Below are 21,775 nucleotides of genomic sequence, written 5' to 3' on the forward strand. Positions count from 1 at the left end.
TGATGCTTCGAGCTGACTCCCTCCACCGCCTTGGCCTTTCCAACAAGGATGGAGCAGTGAGGTTCAGCCCTTACTGTCTGTGTGATTTTGTGTAGGTTTCTCATTGTATTAAGCAAAAGCTGTTTTCTAAACTATTTTTGCATGAGCTTAGTTGGTCCATCATTCTAAATCTTCCCAATCCTGATGAATCAGCCTCTAGACAAGTCTATAGTTACAGTCTAGGATTGTCTTAACTAAAAACTTATCAATGAATTGTTCTTACAAATCACTTACAGAGCTCTCAATGAGACAGGAAATTTCTGTCCTGTTCACAAATCTTCACTAAAATATTTGCAATTTCCCTTCTCAAAACAGTTTTCACGTTGAGGTTTGATTCAATGATTTGCATGAATCTGGCTGGTTCTAATGTTATAGCTTGGTGTGAAATTCTTTGTATAACATACCTCAAAAGAGATTTTTCTGAATTTGCTATGGGTCTGGGTGGGAACCTGACCAAACTGACTTATTGCTGCCTGTCTACTGGGCAATCCTGTGTTTGTTAATTAAATAGACAATTTCTATTGTTGTTTGGTCATTAAACTGATTACCAAATAGGGTAGCGCTGTAGTTCATGCGAATAACAGGCTCTTCCAATCTTGATTTTTACATTACATGTATTTTACATGTGTGTTTCTCCTTTTCTGTGTTGTAGAGAAGCAGAGAAGAGGACCTCTGAGAAAAAGCCTACTGGTACACTCTCTCCCCCTTCAGGAAGTCCCAGTGTGCCTTCCCAAAACACCACCATTCGTATCGGGCATCTGCCGTACTCCATGGTCTTTGGTGTCCTTCTGCAGTGTTTGAAGCAAGTATGTCCAGTCCTAATATCACAATTCCTGTGAAATATGTCAATTTAAACCAGCTGGCTAGAGAATTATATCCCAGAGTATCTAAATAACATCTGAAAAGCAAAAGTAAATCCTCCTTGGGCAGAATCTGTGTGTAATCATGTAGCTTTACAGCCAGCAGTGGGAGCACCAGTTCAGCTCTTCAGAAACTAAGCAAAGCTTTCATGGCACTCTACTTCAGAGCAGACAAGGGCAAAAAAAGTGTGTTATCAAAGATCAAATAAGTCATCCTGAAAGGACATTGGAAACTAAACCCCTCCGACTGCAAGTTTTTGAAGTATTTTAAGGATTGATACATCAGTCGCTTATAAACTGTAAATATAAATTGTTCGTTAGTGTTGTATTGGCCACAGTTGTGCGCTGAGGGGTTGTCTTACTCTGGAAGTTAGTTTGTGCTAATGGTTGGGAGAACTGAATTCTGGCTCTGTCTTTTTGAGCTCACGCAGATTTGGAGACAAGTTGTCTTCCAGTTTGTGGTGCCAGTATTGCAGCTAGAGCTGAATGACAGGAATTAATTTGACAGCTAAATGCTTCCTCTTCTTATGTAGCTATCATGACAAGACATACCTCTGCCTAAGAAATGGCATTTGTCTGAGATTTGATTGGTGTCTTGCGTTCAAACTGAGCTGAAATCATACAAGAATTTTCCACCTTAACGTTTTCTTTCCTTCCAGGAGACAGACTGGAAGGTGTTGAAGTTGGTCCTCAACAAATTACCTGAATCCCTCCGTTATAAGGTGTTATTTTTAACCTCTCCTTGTAACATAGACCTTCTGGCCTCTGCACTGAGCTACATGGTAAGGCCATGCACTCTACTGATGTACAGTCACCAGATCCTTAGTTTGCTTGAGAGTTGGTTAGATTTGATTGGAGTTTTGGTTTGTTTTTCCCTTTCAGTCTAATATTTTAAAGATGAACATGTGTTTGTCAGTCCTCACTCACCTTCCTTTTTTGTGAGGGTTGTTTTAGGTACAGAAGTAGGTAATAATGTATGTTCTTTATGTATGTATGTAGACATGTAAAAAGGGAGCTATGGAGAGTGCCTATCTGTTGTCTTTTAGAGTGTATTTTTAGTGTGAGGCTTTCTAACTTACTGTATGATTTGTCAGCTCACAGACAAAAAGACTACTGACAGACTCCACGGTACCCCAGAAGGCTTTTCTCGCACGGATTTGCATCTGGCTGTAGTCCCAGTACTGACAGCATTAATATCTTACCATAATTATCTGGACAAAGCTAAACAGGTACGGGGAAAGTAAGAGGGTGAGGAGGGACAGGGCAAAGTCCTATATTGTAGGGCATTTTCTCATACTTGCTGATTAGGAGACTTAAGTGCAAGTAATACCCTCTTGCAGGTTGCTGACTGACTCCACCATCTGCTGGAAGACCATGATAAACACACAAATTCTGTTTAATCAGAAAGTTAAATATTTAACTTCTAAAATACTGACTTGATTAAAGTCCCATCTTAAGATTTTAGCCTAGAATATATGCAACATGAGTTGGGTTCTGCGTTAGTGTATTTTGGATTTGAGTTCATGTGCATCATACAGGCCTTGCAGTATGATACCTCACAAGCCATTCTGAAATGCTGTCTGGAGCCAGGAGGTGGTACCTCAGAGGTTTTCTCTTACTCTCTCTTTCACTCTTGTAGCGTGAAATAGTGTACTGCCTGGAACACGGTCTCATTTACCGCTGTGCAAACCAGTGCGTTGTGGCACTCTCTGTCTGTAGTGTTGAGATGCCCGACATCATCATAAAGGCACTTCCTGTCTTAATAGTCAAATTAACCCACATTTCTGCCACAGCCAACATGGCAATCCCACTCTTGGAATTCCTTTCAAGTAAGTTGTAATCTTCTTCTTTCAACCTTGTATAGTTGTACCGTTTGTGCTGAATATGGGTGTTTGGTTGTGTCAGTCATACGGAATGCGTTGTAAGGGTTTTTTGGCTTTTGGTCATGCCCTTGCACCATCCTTAAGATATAACTGTTTGATCATCTCTTGTTTGTTACTGGTTTTCTATTTAAAGCACTGGCACACACTGAAGAGAGTCGTGCTTTGTTTAGTGCAGCCATGCACTGATGGCAAATACGAAGTGCTTTCTCCACCTTGCTGCTTATAACTTAAACAGCATGAGATTATACCTTGATGTTAACTTCCATGTCAGCTGATGGTTTAAAAGAATTGTGATACTGAATCTTTTGTGTGCAGACCTCACCCATGTTCGTTTTCTTCTTGACCTGTTCCAGCTCTAGCCAGGCTGCCTCACCTCTACAGGAACTTTGCAGCAGAGCAGTATGCCAGTGTGTTTGCCATCTCCCTGCCATACACAAACCCTTCCAAGTAAGTTCATCCTCATCTGTAAGATTAAGAGAATGAGACATGCTTTATTTGTAGTACTTGGGTCAAGGTGATTTATCAGATATTGCTCATTATTGTATCTCCAGGCTTTTTTCTAAGAAGGAATATACTCACCTTGGTCAAAATACCTGTTTTTCACAAACAGAACTTAGGGTTTTGTCTTTATATTTACAGTTTCTCAGCTTGAAAAACCCTTGTGTTCAGTTCTGAAGTGTCATCACAATGCAGCATTAAACTCTGTGGCTATCTTTCTGCTGTTTTAGGTTTAACCAGTACATTGTTTGCCTGGCCCATCATGTGATAGCGATGTGGTTCATCCGGTGTCGCCTTCCCTTCCGAAAGGACTTTGTCCCCTATATTACAAAGGTAATGGACACTACTGAATCAAACAGTATCTAGTGTAAATTATGTTATTCTAATAAAAATAATAGTTTGAGAAGATTAAATGTTCTCTTTGAAACTAGAAAACTTCACACAATCATAGAACTGTTTGTGTTGGAAGGGACCTTAAAGCTCCTCCAGCTCCAACCCCTGCCCCGGGCAGGGACACCTTCCACTAGAGCAGGTTGCTCCAAGCCCCTGTGTCCAACCTGGCCTTGAACACTGCCAGGGATGGGGCAGCCACAGCTTCTCTGGGCACCCTGTGCCACCACACCACCTTTTTCAAGCTGACTTTGAGTTCTCCATCATTGCAGTCTTCCAGCTGCACGTCCTGCCCATCCAGACTCTGACCTGTTTGTCTCAATCGGCAGGGTTTGCGCTCGAACGTCCTCCTCTCCTTTGATGACACACCTGAGAAGGACAGTTTCAGGGCTCGCAGTACAAGCCTGAACGAGAGGCCAAAAAGGTAAATTATATTTGACTCCAGAAGGGTCTTGTGTTCCCTGTTCTGGTCCTCACACCTTTCCCTGTGTTTTCTGAAGGAGGCTGGGTCTAGTTATTCAAAATCTGACAGTGCATTTAAGCAAGCAAAGTAAACCTCTTTAGGTGAGGGGATTGGGAAAGGAGATTGGGAAAGGAGAAAGGTAGGTTGGCAAGAAGCTGGAATCAAACCAAGCCGACTAGTCTGATAGTCCATAAGAGGGCATCACTGGCTGTTCTGTAAACCTTTGAGGAAGGTGTGGGGCTTTTTGTTGTTAATTTTTGAAAGCCAACAGTTCTTTCAGGTTGATGTGTGTCAGTACAGTGCTACCAGAATAGAATACCCTGTTCATGTTCACAGTGCTAACTCCTTTTGATGACTGATCTCTAACCACTACTTAAATGATTGCCAGAAACATTGTGATCAGCAGCCTGTATAAATGGAGAGAGCCAGTGCTGTGTTTTCCCATAGTGTGATCTGTCAAGTGCTCTGGGTGGCAGACAGCTGCCTTCTGTGTATCTGGATGTCCTGATCCTGTTTCTTGAATCTGGAAGCAATGATGTCAGTTTGAAGCAAAGCTTCATGTCTTCAGAAGTCAGAACATATCTTAAGAGCAGTCTTTCAAAGTAACATTTGCCAGGATAGGAGAATATTCCTTGGCAGGCATTCAGGGTTTCTCTAATGTCCTTTTTACCTGCAGGGCTTACCTAAATTGGTTCACTTAACTTGCTTCAGTGTTAATGTGCATAAAGCATACAGTGGCATTTGCACCCTGGGGAAAGTGCCTCTACTTTAACTGCAAGGCTCAAGGAGTATCTTGCAATGAAGAAACACCATGGCTGCCCTAATGCTATAGCTGTAAACCCTGTTTTGTGTTTCATCTCTCCCATCTCCTCCTCTTTCATTCAGAAACTTGGAAGAGAAGCCTTTTGACACTTGTCTCTCAAATTAGAATTACAACTAATCTTTTTTTTTCCTTTGTCCCCCAAAACCAGTTAAATTCTCCCAGGTTGGAATACTACTGTATCTAAAGGCTTTTTCTAATGCTGCTGCAGCACTTCCCACGGAAACCTCTGCTAAGGAGTGTGGGCTGTACTTGGGCAGCAACCTGAAATACCAGAGCTGCTGATGCCACTGCCTCTGGGGCTGGCTGAGCCTGGGTTCTGGCCAAGAGAGAGGAAATGGTTTTGAGCAGATCTCTCTTTCATTGCTTGTGAAGCTGGTGTGCTTGCCTTTCACTCCTTAAGCCCAAAGAATAAGTATTTCAGTGCCCTAGTTGAGGTGCTGGGTGTTCCAAGATCCCAATGGTTCCCGGTGGTGTTGGGGTAGTGATTATGTCAGGGTATGAGCCTGTGCTCTCTGCAGTCACATCTCCAGCTGTGGCCAGAAGTGATCTGTCAGAGGTCATTGGAAGGACACACAAATTCTGATCCCTCCAGGTGCTCATCTGAAATGTAATAATTCACTGAAAGGAACAGCAAATAAATAGTTCAGAAAGAGCCAGAAGGGTTAAATTAGTATCTGCATTTTATATATGGGGATGAATGACATCCAAATTAGTACTGAGGCAGGCATGCATCTCAGCTGTGCTAATTAAAGTGCCTCTTAGGTGTTAATTGCTGTCATCTCCCACATGTGGTTGGCACCTGATGGTGTAAAGGCTTATGTTTCTGTTCCAGTTGAAAGTCAAGTAGGTTACCTCGAGCCACCTGAAGTAAGATAGCTTGTTGGACAGAAAAGCATCACACAGTCAGCAACATCAAGAAGATTTTTGTCCTCTTGCCCTTCCATCTGTGCAGTATGAGAAGGGTCAGTTGTGTATAGATGGGCTGAGTCTCCCCTCGTGTCTGACTGGTCCTGGGTGTTGTGTGATTCAGGGTAGAAGCTCAGATTTGGGCCAGGCCTGACAGAGATACAGATGGCTGGTATATTCCTGTGGCTCCGTTATTGGAAAAGCATTTTAGGATCAGGTCTCTGGAAGCAGTCAGGTTTTCAGCTGTGCTGAAGTGGCGAGTTGGGGCAACACAACAGGTGGTTGAACTGCACAAAACTCAGACTTCACACGTTTGTGCCAAATCAGGCTTCAGGTGCTCCTGCCTTTGTTTAACAGCGCAGTATTCCAACTCTCATTTCAATCAGTTCTTTTTGTTTTAACTTGCACTAATTTCATTTGTTTTGTAGCACATTTAAAATCTTGGTTTCAGAATGTGGTTTGTCTTTTTAATGCTTTCAGCTCTGCTTGTTTGTACGATTTAATTTGTGTTTTCCTTTTTTTGGCATTTGTTTTATTTTCCATCACCCTCCGGGACCCCCCAATAATGACCCTGTGACCTGTGACTTTTCAACCTACATCCCTACAATGATTTCCTCCCTTCCTGTGACCTCTTTTGGGGCTTGGTGCTTCTCCACCTAGTAGTTTAAGACTAGCCAAAAATGCAAAGCAAGGCTTGAATAACTCTCCTCCAGTGAAAGAGCTGAAAGAATCCTCTGCAGTTGATGCCTTCCGATCCCGCAGCATCAGTGTGTCTGAACATGTGGTCCGCAGGTAGAGGCACTTTAAATGGGGAGAATCCAAGAGCATCTCAGCACTTGGAAATGTTACTGCAAGGGAGGGTGGCAGCAGGGTGGATTTGCATGTGGGATGCTTGCATGACTTTGGTATGCAATAAAAACCTGGCCTTTAGCCACAGACAAGGGTTCTGGTGTCGTGGATATGCCGTGGCTTCCCAATGCTGGCTAGGGGCTCATCACATCATACCCTATGCTCTGTGTGGTGACTTAGCCCTATTCTCTGATGCTTTAGCAAATTTCTCTTTTCAAAGGGAAGATGGTGAAGGGGAGAAAACAAACACACAAAACACCAAAGGAATAAGAAAGGAAAAAGGTTGCATTCTGTGCAAGTGAGAGTCCTGGTTAAAACTTCAGCCTTCTAAGCAGTGACTTGCTCCAGGAGAGGCTTTTGATACTCTGCAAGGTTACATCCAGGCCCTCCTCCCAGAGTAGGAGGAGCAGTTCTGGCCTCAGTTTAGGATTTGTTCTTTGAGGCAAAGGGAGCTGATGGAAGTATTCTGGTCTAAAGTATGATGCCATGAAATGTATGAAGCAACTGCTTTCATGACTAAAGAAAACAAGTTTTGATTGCAGACACCGATTTGCTCACATGAAAGATGAAACAATTTATGCTAGTTCTGAAAACATTTTCCTGGATCACTTCCCTTGAGTGTTAAACTGCTGCTGTAACTTGTTGGTTTAAAATCTGAACCTGAAGATTTGTGCCTTAATCTGTAAAGATTGCTGTCAGTGGAACTTCCTTTTCTGTGTTTTATTTTTGACTATAACTTTATGGTGTTTGGGGGAAAGACACTGAGTTGTGAGTATGATTCTGGCACTTCATTCTCTGATATCCCCATTAATCTATTAGTGATTTTCTTCTCGTGTATTTATGTGTAAATGGTGACAACTGGAAGCTTATATAATTACCCTTAATGATGCCAAAGAAGTTGCCATGTCTTAAAAAATTTGGCTGTACCTCAGCTTAGCTTGTGTTATAATGGCTTAAGGAGTTGTCTTTATGAAATACTGCAGCTGTTATAATTGCATTGCTAACTTGGCTGATCTGAAGGCAGAGTTGCTCTCTATTCTTGTGCCAGTTTCCTGTTCAGAGTGCAATTTTTTTCTCTTTCAAGTGAAATCAGGTTTTACATCGCTGTTGAATTTGGAGGAAAAAGATCAATATGTGAATGGGATGCAACAGAGAAAAAAGCAAACCAGAGGATCATAAAGTGAAGTCTGGAGTGCCCTGATTGGTGGCTCATGGGCAACATTTTGCCTGGGGTGCAGGTCGTGGGACGCTTGCCCTTACTATAGAGTAGTGAACTCAAAGCATGGTGCTGCCTCTCACTATTGGCTTGGTGCACTTGCCCATGGGCCACCAACATCAGAGAGCACTGGCTTGGCCGAGGCAGCTGGTGGACATTTAAACGTTTCTCAGTCTCTCAAGCTAAAATACACTTTCTGCAATGACAATCTATGAAGCACATCATGAGGCTGATGCAAAACTCTTTGTATTATGCCCTGGGTTCAAGGTCTGGCCACCTCTCTGATCTGGCACATGCATGTATCGCAGGTCGTTCTGCATCACGCTGTCTCTCGGGTGACAGGGACAAGCATTTTGCAATGTGATCTGTCAGTCAGAAACATTCTCTTCCAGTCGGATACAAACCTCCATCACTAGCTCAAGCCTGGGCTCTGCAGATGAAAACTCAATGGCTCAGGCTGACGACAACTTGAAGAATCTCCACCTGGAGCTCACAGAGACCTGTCTGGACATGATGGCTCGATACGTCTTTTCAAACTTCACTGCAGTGCCTAAGAGGTAGGGGCCAGCTGGGGGCAATGGGAGAGATGGTTTTGATTGAGCTTCATATTCACTTTATTAGTGGAAAATCACTGTGAAACATTGGAGTTTCTGGCAGGCCCAGGCTCCAAAGCTGTTCCTCGCAGATAAAATCTGGCTTGGCTAAATATGAGGTTAGATGAGAGAAGTCCATTGGAGCCAACCAGCCTTTGCCTCAGCCTTGAACTCTCCAGAAGGAGATGCCTTGAAGGCTTGCTGTCTGTGAGCAGTGCTGGAGCAGCTGGTGCTTCATCACCAGTGTGTTTCCAGGTCTCCCGTGGGTGAGTTCCTGTTGGCAGGAGGAAGGACAAAGACGTGGCTGGTTGGTAACAAGCTGGTGACCATCACTACAAGCGTTGGAACAGGGACAAGGTCCCTGCTTGGCCTAGACTCTGGAGAGCTCCAAAGCAGCACAGAATCAAGGTAATTTTTGCTCCCATTTCTAGATATTCCCACTTAACAAATCACTTAAAGCACTGGTTTTCCTCTTACCAGAAGAGGAATATCTTACTTGTCCAGCACAACTGATTCCCCTCTCAATATCATCAATATCTTCTTTTTCCACAGCTCAGACCCTGTTTTGCAAGTGAGACAAACAAAAGAAGCTCCAGCAAAACTGGAATCTCAAGCTGGGCAGCAGGTTTGCAGAAGCTCTCGCAACAGAGTCCGATCCATGTCTGGTAAATTCCTATCCTGGAGTCTTACTGCCATTTCTGGGTCTGTGTCACAGGCTTAAGTGTCCAAGTGCCTACTGAAGAGAGCTGTGCCTAAACTGATTTGAGAGTCTGGATCTGTCTGGTGTTTAATAGAGGGCAGGTAGCTCAGCTGTTGGGCTCAGGAGTGGTGCTGCTCCTCCTGCTTCCCTCTCCTTGCAGGAAAGCTTTGGGGATGGGTTTAGTGGGGACCACTGGCACTGAGAATCACCTGTGTTTGTCTAACCTCCTGGTTTATAAGAAATATATGGGAGGTTAAGTTCTCTTGGGTTCCTGTTGTGGTTTAACCCCAGCTGGCAACTTAGAACCAGTTTATATGCTGAGCACAATGTCCTGTGGTCTGGAATATCCCTGTGTCCAGCCAGGGCCAGCTGTCCTGGCTGTGTCCCCTCCTGGCTTCTTGTGCCCCCAGCCTCCTCGCTGTCAGAGCATGAGAAGCTGAAAAGTCCTTGATTTAGGGTAAGCACTGCTCAGCAACAACTAAACCATCAATGTGTTGTCAACGTTGCTCTCATCCTAAATCCAAAGCACAGCACTCTACCAGCTCCTAGGAAGAAAACTAACCCCCTCCCAGCCAAAACCAGGACAGTTCCCAGTATTGTGCATGCAGCTCCTAGAAGAGCTTAAAAGGCTTACTACTTGTGAGAGATTTTTAGTGCTAACTCAGCATGGCTCTCCCTTCTGTTTTGTGCCTGTCTCATCAGGTGGTCATGCCTTACGTGTTGGTGCCTTAGACAGCTCGGCCTCCCATTTTCCCAGTGGCTCAGCTTCCCAAGGGACACAGGGTCCTCCTGCTCCTGCATCTCGGTCAGAGAAGACTAATCCTGCTCCCCAGACACCTCTGCAGAAAGAAAAAGCAAACCTGGCTGCATATGTCCCACTGCTGACCCAGGGCTGGGCAGAAATCCTGGTGCGCAGACCCACAGGTATCTTCACCTGAGCGTGGAGTGAGCTCCTTTGACTTGCTGAGAAACCAGAGCCTGAAGGAAAAGCCCTGTTTAGTCACAAACGGATCTCTTCACTGCTTCCTGCCTCTTGAAACTAAGACATCTGATACTTGATTCTTTGAAATCGCTCCTTAGTGTTTTTTAATCTACAGAAGACCTTTGAAAAGCTTGAAGCAAAGACTTAAATTTGTATATTAAGTACTGTTACAGAAACAGAGCCAGATAGAATCAGCCCTACTTTGCATTTCCCATTTTCACAGGGAATTGTCTGTATCAGCTGAAAATTGCCTCGTGAGGAAATAACTGGCCTAGTACCATATATTAAAATACCTGAGTGTTGTGGATGCCTTTTGGGAATCTGCTGTAGTAAGGAGGGTGTTTTGAAAAGCTTGGGCTAAAGTACAGAGCACTGGGAGCTACTTACTGAAAATGGAGTATTACTGAAGTGGTTCTCCAAATGCAGGAGAACAGAGAGCTTGGTCTGGTTTGGTTTTTACTTGCAAAACCCAACACAATTTGTGCTGGTTTTGATGTGAGTTGTAAGCTTTCTGGAGTTGGGAGTTAACACTCTTCCCTGATTTTCTCTTACAGGCAACACAAGCTGGCTGATGAGTCTGGAGAACCCGCTCAGTCCCTTTTCTTCAGATATTAACAATATGCCCCTGCAAGAGCTCTCGAATGCACTCATGGCTGCAGAGCGTTTTAAAGAGCACCGGGAAACAGCTCTCTATAAATCCCTCTCTGTCCCCTCCTCCAGCCTGGCCACGGGGACAACCAAACCATCGCTTCTCCAGCGCTCCAACACAGGTGAGAGATGTCAGGCCAGCAGCGTGCCCAGCATAGCTGTCACATAGCCTCTTGGAAGTGTGGTGAAGTTACTGCAGGGCTTCTAGAACACTGGAGTTGGCAGCATGAGGAGTAACACAGCAGTGAGGATGGGAATTTGTTCTTGTCCCAAGTTTTCAGTGGAAAAATTCCCTTCCTCCTTGCTTGTGATATTCCGTCAGAAAGGTACCTCTCTTTCTTGAAGAGAGGAGTACTGGAGCTTCTTTGGAGGAGTAATGTCTTTCATGCTGTTTCCCAAATGAAAATGACCAAAGGAATGGATTTTTTTTCCCCTCTTCCACTTGTTTGGGCTGATCTGGGCATCCCATGTATGGATGGATCTTCCCATGGAGCGTTTCCATTTCCATTTGTCTTCAGTACAGTACGGGAGTCTGTGAGGGCACCAAGAGCTCCAGGTTCCTGGGAGAACCTGCAGCATGAGATAGCAGAATGCAAATCCTGTTGGCTGTGGATTTATTCAGCTCTTTAAAGGACCATTTAGCCTTAGGTGCAGTTGAATCACTTGACTTTCCTTTGATGGTTTTAACACAGTGGCCAGGGCTGTATTTACTTTGCTGCTAGTTCACTTCCAAAAGAGCTGTTAATGTTGAGGTTAGTGTTGACCCACAGCTGAGATTTTTAAAGCTGGATGTAACCCCTGCTCAGAGCTCTTATCAACATCTAACAGTGAGGCTCTTGGCACTGATACCACTATCAAAACCAAGCAGTGGTAAGAGCAGACAAGGCTTTTATGGGGAGGTGCCATCAGTGGTATGGATTGTTGGGAAATCTGGTAAAATGCTGGATTTTGGGGTTGTTTTAAACAGGGCAGGGTATGATTTTAGGATTTCAGAATGTGTAAACACAAAATTAGAGTCAAAATCAAATTTGTACCTTAAAAAAAAAGCCCAACACATTAAAATACTTACCAATGAGCACTTTTATTTGTGAACACTACACATTTGTGGTATGTAGGTGCTAACTGATCAGTTGACAGAAGCTCCCACCTCAGCACCACTCCTGTGGCAGCCTGAGAATGTCATTTTGGCTGGTTAACACAGCTTCAACAGGAGACTTGCCAGGGCTGGCTGGTGAATGGGTGTTTGGAAGCAGCATTGCTGTCAGACTATCATGTGCATGTTGTTCTTCCTCTTTAGAGGTAAAAGATAGGGGAATTGTATCAATATTTCTACTCTTTAGACTTCTGTGGGTTTAAAAAGGAACCTGTGTTCAAAGTGTGCAGCTGAGGAAAAGCTCAGGCTGGTTCCCTGCGTGTGCTGGGGTATCACTGAGGAGTTTTCTGTTTCTAAAACCCCCCCAGATGCATTCTTCAAAGAGAGCAGCTCCAGTTTGCATTGTTTGAATGTGTTTATGCCTCCTTATTCATGTTGAGACCTTGTACCCTTAAAATACCCCTTCGGCATCTAGTGAGCTTATCCCAGCTTGTTCTTTCCTTTGTTTTTATTTCTTCCTTTGTTTATTTTAAACTGGGCTCTTGGTTACATTTTAAACTCTGTGCTTTTTAATTTTTTACTTTTATTTTTTTTTTCATATAGTCTCTCCTTCCTTTTGATGTAGCTGCTCACTTGATTTCCCTTTGCAGTGGCCTCTTTCTCTTCCATGTACCAGTCCAGTTGTCAAGGGAAGTTGCACAGGAGCATATCCTGGGCAGGTATATTTATATATCTTTAAGGAAACAAAAAAAAAAAGTAAAAAGTACTGCCATAGAAGAACACCTCTGATTCATAGCAAATGTATCCCTCATACTTCATCTTCCCCTTCCATGTCTCCTGTCTGTCCCCAGTCTCATTACTCTCAACAAATGGGATCTTGACTAGCATGAAGAAGTCCAAGCCAGATCCAACATTTGCAAGTGCAGACCATTTCTGAAAGCAACGTTGGTTTTAGCTGGGGTGGGCTGTGAGCTGTGGGACTCGGTGGTAAATGACCTGGCAAAGTGTCAGATGAATTGAATTCCTTACTTTCGGCTTCAGTTTACGATTGGCCTTTGTGTTCTGCTACATGGAAAAGCTCCCACTTCTGAGAACAGCATAGTGTGCTGCAGGACAAGCTACCCTGAAATGAAGTCCCATGCTACTCAGCCCACAGAATCCATCAGAATTGGACCCAGAAATGATAAGAGGAGCTGATACATATATCTGATATACATATAAAGTTTGACATTACAACAGATGCTGGTTAAAAGTTCCTTAAATAAAAAAAAAGCAATATATTTCGGGTGAAAACCTCCTAATTTCCTGCTTTTCAGAGGCTCTGTAGCAGTGTAAAATCTTTCTCCACTTCAGGAAAATCCATTTTGTAATTAAATGAAGTGGAGATCAAATTGCAAACCCCATGAGCACCACACCTGCATTGCTTTGCTAATCTGCAGTGCTTTGTGATTCTAATTAGAGGCTTGAAATGACTTTCTGCCACCTTCCCTTCACTGGAAAATTCTCTGTAGAGCAGCAGGGTATTGTTAACTGCTGGTTGTTGCCATAGACCCTTAAAGCAACACAAAGATGCTGCAGTAAAATATTTTCCTGTACTTTTCCTCTCTGCTTGTATTATTCTCTTCCCACCTAAAGACTAATTAGTGAGTGCTCACATTATTTAAAACCCCAGCAATTTGGCAGTGGTGGAGGAGCTGGGGAAGCTTGGAAACACTGGGTATGTGCAGGTGTGTTCTGGCTTGGACAGCTAACCAGATCAGCACGCTGTTTGGGGGTTTCTTTTGTTGGTTTAGTTTGGTTTGTTTTCTTTAGAAGGTATGTGTGTGCAATGCTAACTCTTAATCGCTTCTTTGAAATAACTTTGGTCCTGCGAGCTGAAATCAATCCAGGAAAAGCTGCTTTAGTGACCTTTTTTTTACTATTATTATTATTTTATTCTTTTAATTTTGCTGATTTTTCTTTTTCCTTTTTTTTCTTTTTTTTTTGTGTGTGCTAGTTTAATTTTACTTTGGAAAACAAATCTTGGCCTTTCAGATTGGTCTTCCAGTCCCTTGTGTGCGTAACGGGAAGCCTCCTGTTCTCCAGCCTTTTCCTCAGGACAAAAAAGCAAGGCCAAGAGGAGCCTTTGGTCAGACTCATCCCTGTGGTCAGGGTCACTGCCTGGAGTAGAGACAAGGATAATTGCTGTGCTAACCTCCTCCACCATAGGCAGGGCTTCCAAGGAGCTTTCTTGTCAGTGTGGTTTCATAAGCCCTTTGATCAGATGCCACATTGCAGGTTTCCCAGTATTGCTACAGTGCATGTGTCACTCTTGCTCCCTTGTCCTTTCACATGTCCAGGGCTGAATTGGTTTGCTTCTATTGAGACATAGTAGGAAAACTGCCCAGCTGCAAGTAAATGGCTCCTAGTGAAATCTTCTCTCTCCTTCTAGGCCATTACATGGCACAGGAGCATTGCATTTCAATATGAGAAAAGCTTCCTTTTTGCACACTTGTACAGAAGTGATGTTTTCATTGCCTTGATAATGGTGAACTTTTAATGCTAGTCTTGTACTTTCTTACATCTCTCTAGTTCCTGTCTGTCCTGATAACCAAGCATTGATGTACAAGGTCCCATTCCCCCGCTCTGTCCCCTGCTTGTCCCTCAGTAACAATTGGAAGCAAAGCACTTATTTTGACCAAAGCAGACGCAGCCCTTTGCTGTGAGGGTAAGATGATTAGTTATTCCATACAAAAGGGGAACCAGGAGCAAGTCTGACATGGCAAGAAATCAAAGACCCAGAGCACTCATTCAATATGGCCTTCCATTGAAATCCCATAGGGAAAAGGCTGGTACTTCAGAGGAGAGGATGGGGGCCTGCTGGTGTGTGCCTCTCCACAGACTTCAGTTCTCCTGCCTTGTGTCTCCATAGAGTCAGCGGTGGTGCTGGAGGAGGGGAGCCCCTCGGAAATGGAGCTGAAGGAAGCTGAGTCCCCAGCTGAGTCTCCTGAGAGCGAGGACATTGATACTTCATGTTCTGAACAAGTCCCGAGCGAGGAAAGGTTTGGTAAACCCCAGGAGTCTTACAGCAGGGTAAGGAGAAACAGGTTAACCAGTTCTGTCCTGTATGACAGCCCCGTCCTTAGCCACACGGCAGAATTGTGTGTGCTCAGCTGGGTCCTTCTTGGCACCCTCTGTAAGAAATCACTGTCGATACCAGGATGCACTTGCAGTCATGGCTGAGAGCTTGGGTGGCTTGTGAGGGACCGCATGCAGAGCAGCAGCAGCAGAGACCTGGTTTATGCAGGGCCTTCCATCTGCAGTGCCTTCTACTTGGCACCTTTCTGCTCATCTTCCATTGGAAGTGTCAGGGGGTGCCCGAGCATTACTTTTGTCAGCTTTTGTTTGGTGTATGAGGAAAACTGTTCATCTTTGTTCTCCCTCTTTAAGTCCTCCTCAACCTCCAGCCAAGAAGAAAAATCTCTGAAGTCTGAAGACCTGGTGGAGGGTGGAATTCCCATCGGGAGAGTCCTGCCGTCGGAGGACGGCCGCACGCTGGAGGAGCTTTCCTTCCAGCCATCCCAGCCGCTCAGCAAGTCCAGTTCTTCCCCCGAGCTACAGACGCTGCAGGAGGTCCTCAAAGATGCCAATGGCAGAGAAGTGACGAGGAGGCTGAGCACGGAAGTGAAATCAAAATCCCAGTCTGGGAACCTGGAAGGGGAAGGGCTGGGCAGTTGGCTGGGCAAGGGGGAGGACACCAGAGCCACTGGGGCGGGCGGGTTGGATGGCACCGGTCCTGTCACCTCGCCTCGCTCCCCGTCTGGGCACCGGCCCCGAGGATACACCATCTCTGACTCAGCCCCATCAAGGAGGGGGAAGAGGATCGAGAGAGATGCCTTCAAGAGCAGAACAGCAGCTTCCAACGCTGAGAAAGTACCTGGCATAAACCCAAGGTACGTGGAGGGGCTTATTTGAAGCTAGAAATGGTGAACTCGGAATTGCTGCAGCCATGGCTGGATTGGTTTGCAGTGCTCAGCTGGTCTTGTGGGATCTAGAAAACAGTGTCTGATTAAAAAGAGAGATTAATTACCTGCTTTTTTCAGGAGCTAATAACAGACATGTTGAACCCACTATCACCAAATGAACTTTGTCATTTAGGAAACATGTCTCTCACATGGCGAAAGAAATAGATAGATTCCTCATGTTCTTAATCGGTCCAAATTTAGGGTCCAAATGGACGTGTGGCTTGCCTGCAGGTAACCTAGGGTTAATTTTGCTGTGAACAGGATGAATTACTAGTCATGCAGTTCAAGAAACATGATGTGAAAAGTACTGAGAAGAGGGAACAGAAGGGGTTATATTTAATAGTTGCTTTTTGAACTTCAGCTATTGGTAGTTGCCCAGAATTGCATTATGAGACAATCTTCTTCTTGCTGAGGGCTGGAAAATGCAAATGTAAGATCATTTCTCTGCTAGTCTAGAAGCATTCCTACTCCTCTGCTCTCTGCAGTGATTGCCTTTGAATGGGAATCTGTGCAGCTGGCACTGTTTGACATAACCCTTGTTTATTCTGACAGGGCTCTATTACAAACTGCAGGTAGTCCAGGCACCTACAGTGTTTCTAGAAGATGAGTAATACTCCATTAGCATTTTAATTGCTCCTCTTTTTCTTCTGTACATAACATTCTTACATACAACACATCAAAATCGACTTAATTCTTATGGTAACAGGGCTTTTTCTCCCCCTTTCTCCCTTAGCTTTGTGTTTTTACAGTTGTACCACTCCCCATTCTTTGGTGATGAAAACAACAAGCCCCTTTTGTTGCCAAATGAGGTAGGCAAGGATTTTCTCTTTATTCTTGTAGTTAATTTTTCTAACCTCATTACTTCTTTTGAACATGAATGATAGTAATGAATGTTCAGCTCAAATGATGCCATTTAAAGGTGTTTCCTACCAACAGTGCTACAGATGGGGGATTTTCTGTACCCCAGTCCTGGTGGCTCCTGCCTTATGGCTCTGGATTGAGTTTGAAGCCCAGCCAGAAGGCAGGATGATTGTGGGTTTGGAGTGCAGGATGAAAACCAAACCTGAGGCGATACTGGCAGAACATCATAAACAAACCTGTCAGCCCTTTGTGTAACTGGGGGTGGCCAAGAAGCTTTCTGTGGTCATGAGAGTCATAAACTTCCTGGAGAGGCAGAGCTGGAGCGGGGTTCCTGTGAACTGAGCACCACAGAACTCCTGCTGATAGGTGCCCTCACTGTAGGCTCAGGGGGTCAGGCAGAAGGGAGCCTGGCTGAGATGAGGTGATGGCTTGTGTTAAAATTACTCTTCAGAGAAGAGACATGATCATTTTTCATGATCATTTTTCACGCCTGGAGCTTAAGTGAAGGTGGGATGTAATTTGTCATGGCAAGTGCATCTAATCCGTGGAGTTTGCCAGATTAATCTCATCTGAAGTGTAAAACCAAGCAGGCGTGGTGCTGGGTGCTGTACAGCACTGCTCTGTGCCTTGGACTGACGGTGCCCTTGCAGAACAGGGTAGGGCAGTGTTTACCAAGGAAGACACTCCTGATGGTCAGGAATCTGTGCTTTGTACTGTCATTGTTTGGTGGGGTTTGGGGAGAGCAACGAGTGTGTGGAGCTAAGGTTCTAAAGATGTGACCTGTGTTTTGATTGCAGACATTTGAAAGGTCAGTGCAGCTCCTGGATCAAATCCCTTCTTACGACACACACAAGATTGCAGTGCTCTACGTGGGAGAAGGCCAGGTGAGTTGTGTGCAGATGCGTTCATCCTGCAATGTTCCATCTCAGCAGAAAGCCAGGCACCCCTGCTCCAGCTGAGGTTTGTCCTGCTCCTGCAGTAGCCTTGCTTTCCCTTAGTTCTGTGCACTAAAAATCAGTGCCTGCATGAAGCCCTTTCAGGATGGCAGTAGCCTAATCACTTGTGCTGGTTGAATGCTTTTAACATTCAGTGTGGGACTCCCATGTTCTCTCCTAGAGCAACAATGAAATTGCCATTCTCTCAAACGAGCACGGATCCTATCGCTATACAGAATTCCTGACGGGGTTAGGGAAGCTCATTGAGCTCAAGGACTGTCAGCCAGACAAAATTTACCTTGGTGGCCTGGACGTGTGTGGGGAGGATGGACAGTTCACCTACTGTTGGCACGATGACATTATGCAAGGTAAGGTGGCTCCAGAAGTTGCAAGTGGAAGGATAATCTGTCTCTTTTCATCTTAAGGCTTCTACAAGCTGTTCCCTTTCCAGGGATGTAGTAAAGATGACCTGAGGTTCTGATCTCCTCCCCTTCTCTCTCTGGTATCTCTGCAAGTGTGTGGTACCTTCTGGGAGATGTGTATACCTGACATTTAAGAAAGAAACCAATTATACCACTTCTGAAATAAGGCTGCTGTGGTTTGGTGTAGAGGTTTGTAGAATAAGCTGCTCTCGAGCTGCTCTGAAGGCTGTTAACTGAGGGTCAAATGAGGGTACACGTCATAACCCTGCTAATGGTTTCTCTGAAGGACAGTATTGAAAGCAGGAGGGTTGTCGTGGTCTTTGCTAATTGAGCTGCAGTGCAGGTGTCATCCAGGACCCAGCAAGCTGTGATGAACTTCCCAAGTCATTCCCTACAGCTCTGTGCATCCCAGTCGCCACTCTCAGTGTGCTTCAGTGGCACAGATGCCACTTGCTGTGGCCCTGGTGCTGTGCAGGGCTCAACTGGGGGATGTCCTGGTTTAAGCTATTTAACTCTTCCTCCTCAAAGCAGATTCCACTCACCATGCTACTGTGGTCATGGAAAACATACCCAGAAGCACTCCTGCAGCCCCCTCTTGTTTTCTGTGATCAGATAGATACCTGCCCCAGCTTCTTCCAGTATACATTGGGCACATGCTGGAAGCCAGTCCCTTAATTCACTTTGAGCCTGGTGCTAGAGAAGGCTGCAGGGCTGTACCTAAAAACTGGCAAGAGCAGAGCTGTCAGAGGCTGCCTTTTCCCTGGCCGCTGTTGCTCCGTGCTCCAGGCACCACTGGAGCAATCTAGTGGGACTGGGTCCAGATACCACAAATGGGGACAAAGCAATGGAGGGAGCACAGCTTCTACTGTTAAGTGTCGTGGTGTGGTCCTACTTTGTCTTCCAGACAAGTGCTGCATGTTGACCATTGCTGCTTGCAGCACTGCTTGCCGGGCCAGCCTAAGGATGTTTCTGTTCCCTCTTCAGCCATTTTCCACATTGCTACTCTGATGCCCACAAAGGATTTGGATAAATACCGCTGCGACAAGAAAAGGCACCTTGGGAATGATTTTGTTTCCATCGTTTACAATGATTCTGGAGAAGACTTTAAACTGGGAACAATAAAGGTACCACATTTTACTTGTTGGTGTGTTATAAAGCAGGAGTGTGGCTCTTTGTAAAACCTTAATCTGATGTGTGTTATCTTAGCAGCTGTGTTGGTCAGAATAGAGGTTATTTGCCTTGCTGTGTTGCCATGTGTGTTGGTGGCATTCACAGGAATCACAGTGGCTGTCAGAGAAGTGTGTGTCACTGTTTTATTGGTTTCTCCTCAGGGTCAGTTCAATTTTGTGCACGTTATCATCACACCACTGGACTATGACTGCAACCTGGTGACACTGCAGTGTAGGAAAGGTAGGAATCCCTCCAGCCTTTGTTCTCAGCCTTTCCTGTATGGGGGGGGCAGTAACTGCCTCTGCTTTGCAGTGGGTTTGTGTTTCAAAAGTACTAACTTCCAGGAGAAACTCTCTGAACCCACTGTGTGTGGATATGGCCTGGGCTCTCAGTGCCAGGGGTTAGTGGTGGTCTTGGCAGTCCTGAGGTAATGGCTGGACTTGGTGATCCTAAAGGTGTTGATTCTGTGATTCATGTATCTTCCCCAAGATAAGAGGTATCTTCCCACTGTACCACTCGTACTGTCTCCAAGCTTAAGGCAAAGCGCCAGTGGAGTAGAGCAGGTCCCTCCAGGGACTGCTTGGGAATACTGGAGGAGGTGGAGGTCCCTTTGGCTTTAGCCTCTGCTGCCCTTCCCAGCACCGCAGGACCTGATACGTGGAAACAGCTCATGGCTTCATGAGAGTCAGTGCTGGTGCAGGGGCATCTACTGTCCTCTTGCCAAAGGGGCACTTCTAGGGTGTTCTTCACTCATGCCTTGGTTGATGTGATGCAGAGCCCAGCAGGCTCTCCTCAAGTCTTTATGGAGCATCCAGAATGTGAGAGCCAGTTGTGTTAAGCCAAGTTCTGTTACGGTTGGAGCTGTGGAGTTTGATGGGGATTCTGCCACGCAATTCCTCACGTTTACATTATCTGGTTAGTTCCTGACAACCTTTGGCTTGTTCTTAACTGTCTGACAAGTTGTTTTTTCTTATCCCTTTAAAACACAGACATGGAAGGTCTCGTAGACACGAGTGTTGCCAAGATCATCTCTGATAAGAACCTGCCATTCGTGGCCCGTCAGATGGCCTTGCACGCCAACGTGAGTACCCAGAGCTCCCTGGACCTTCTGGCTTTCAGCTGGTGTCTTGGTCCATCACCAACTTCCCGGGAAATGAGTAGGGCTTGCTGAAGCAAATAAGTAAGTTTTCTGCTTCAGTTATTGCTGTCAACCTCTAGGTCAGAGTTGGCACATAAACAGCTCGAGCTGTATTTCAGCTGCTGTCAGACTGTATGAAACACTCTGTTCATTTTAATGTGGTGGTGGTGGTAACGTGCCTCCTTTCTTTCCCCGCTTCTCCCCACCCTTGCTTCCCAAATCAGATGGCTTCCCAGGTTCATCACAGTAGATCCAACCCCACTGACACCTACCCATCCAAATGGATTGCAAGGCTCCGTCATATCAAGAGGCTGAGGCACCGGGTGAGTACAAAGCTCCCTGTTCTCAGTGGTTACAACTGGGCTCTAGAGTCTTAGTACAAATAAGGCACATAAACCCAGCCCAAAACTTGCTGAACAGGAGGAGGAGCGTGTGGTTAGAATCCAGCTCTTGTGTAGGTGTAGATCTGGACTGGTGAGCTTCCAGCAGCTTCCCTGCTAGCAAGGGGTTTGGGAACCCTGATACCTGGACATAGAGCTCAGCACCACACTAGGGATGGAGGGACAGGGTATCCTGCCCTGCTCAAAAGGAGGGTGAAAGAGTTTCGGAGAGAATGGAGCTCATCTGTTCTCCTTGGACTTTCAGCTACGTGAAGAAACCCAGTACCAGGCCCCCGGCCTCCCCCTGCAGATGCATCCCTCTGCTCCCACAAAGCCCCCTCCCCAGATCCCGCAGGATCCTCCAGCCACCTACGAGACGGGGCAGAGGAAGCGGCTCATCTCCTCGGTGGACGACTTCACGGAGTTCGTGTAGATCCCGCTGGATCTGTTCCGGGATGGACGAGGCAGGAGAAGCGTTTTAGCTGGACATGAAGGAGTGGGGTTTGGCCGGCGCAGCGTGGCTGTGCTGCTTGCATGTGGACTTGGCACCGAACCCTAGAGGAGGACGTTGTATCCCCAGCAGATGCTCCAGGAAAGGACCAACTCCCACATGTTCTGCTTTTATTTGGTTTGAGCTATTTCAAGGCTTCCATCTCTGAGGGGAGCTTTGGTGCAGAACCTTTCTTTGGGCTCCTTCCACACCAGTGGCTGGTGGAAGCAGGCAAGTGTGATGTTCTGCAGTTCATCCCGTAGGTGGAAGGTGCAGGAATCGTGGGTATTTTGATGACTTTATAGGGAATTAAATGTGAAGTGCTGAAAACGCAGTCACTGTCTTGAAGCACCCCAGAATCCCAGCTCCATCCCAGACCTCGCTGCCTCTCAGCACTTGAACTCTTCAGGCTCAGACGTGTTCTGCTGACAG

The 21,775-nt window shown here is 45.5% G+C and overlaps 1 protein-coding gene across 1 annotated transcript in view; it reads left to right on the forward strand.

Annotated features, from left to right (window-relative positions):
* The window catches only part of TSC2 (tuberous sclerosis 2), a 30,423-nt gene extending 9,137 nt beyond the window's left edge, over positions 1 to 21,286 (forward strand). Inside the window, 25 exon segments of the mRNA XM_010019007.1 lie at positions 1 to 91; positions 692 to 845; positions 1,559 to 1,681; positions 1,994 to 2,128; positions 2,539 to 2,728; positions 3,136 to 3,229; positions 3,511 to 3,613; positions 4,000 to 4,094; positions 6,526 to 6,654; positions 8,320 to 8,484; positions 8,776 to 8,928; positions 9,073 to 9,185; positions 9,923 to 10,144; positions 10,757 to 10,972; positions 12,594 to 12,662; positions 14,855 to 15,015; positions 15,373 to 15,875; positions 16,681 to 16,756; positions 17,582 to 17,692; positions 17,925 to 18,111; positions 19,150 to 19,289; positions 19,497 to 19,575; positions 20,325 to 20,416; positions 20,698 to 20,796; positions 21,119 to 21,286. Coding sequence (XP_010017309.1) covers positions 1 to 91; positions 692 to 845; positions 1,559 to 1,681; positions 1,994 to 2,128; positions 2,539 to 2,728; positions 3,136 to 3,229; positions 3,511 to 3,613; positions 4,000 to 4,094; positions 6,526 to 6,654; positions 8,320 to 8,484; positions 8,776 to 8,928; positions 9,073 to 9,185; positions 9,923 to 10,144; positions 10,757 to 10,972; positions 12,594 to 12,662; positions 14,855 to 15,015; positions 15,373 to 15,875; positions 16,681 to 16,756; positions 17,582 to 17,692; positions 17,925 to 18,111; positions 19,150 to 19,289; positions 19,497 to 19,575; positions 20,325 to 20,416; positions 20,698 to 20,796; positions 21,119 to 21,286 — 3,668 coding nt within the window.
* The last annotated feature ends 489 nt before the right edge of the window (positions 21,287 to 21,775 follow it).

Source organism: Nestor notabilis, unplaced genomic scaffold (assembly GCF_000696875.1).
Source record: "Nestor notabilis isolate BGI_N333 unplaced genomic scaffold, ASM69687v1 scaffold9427, whole genome shotgun sequence".
Lineage (NCBI taxonomy): Eukaryota > Metazoa > Chordata > Aves > Psittaciformes > Psittacidae > Nestor > Nestor notabilis.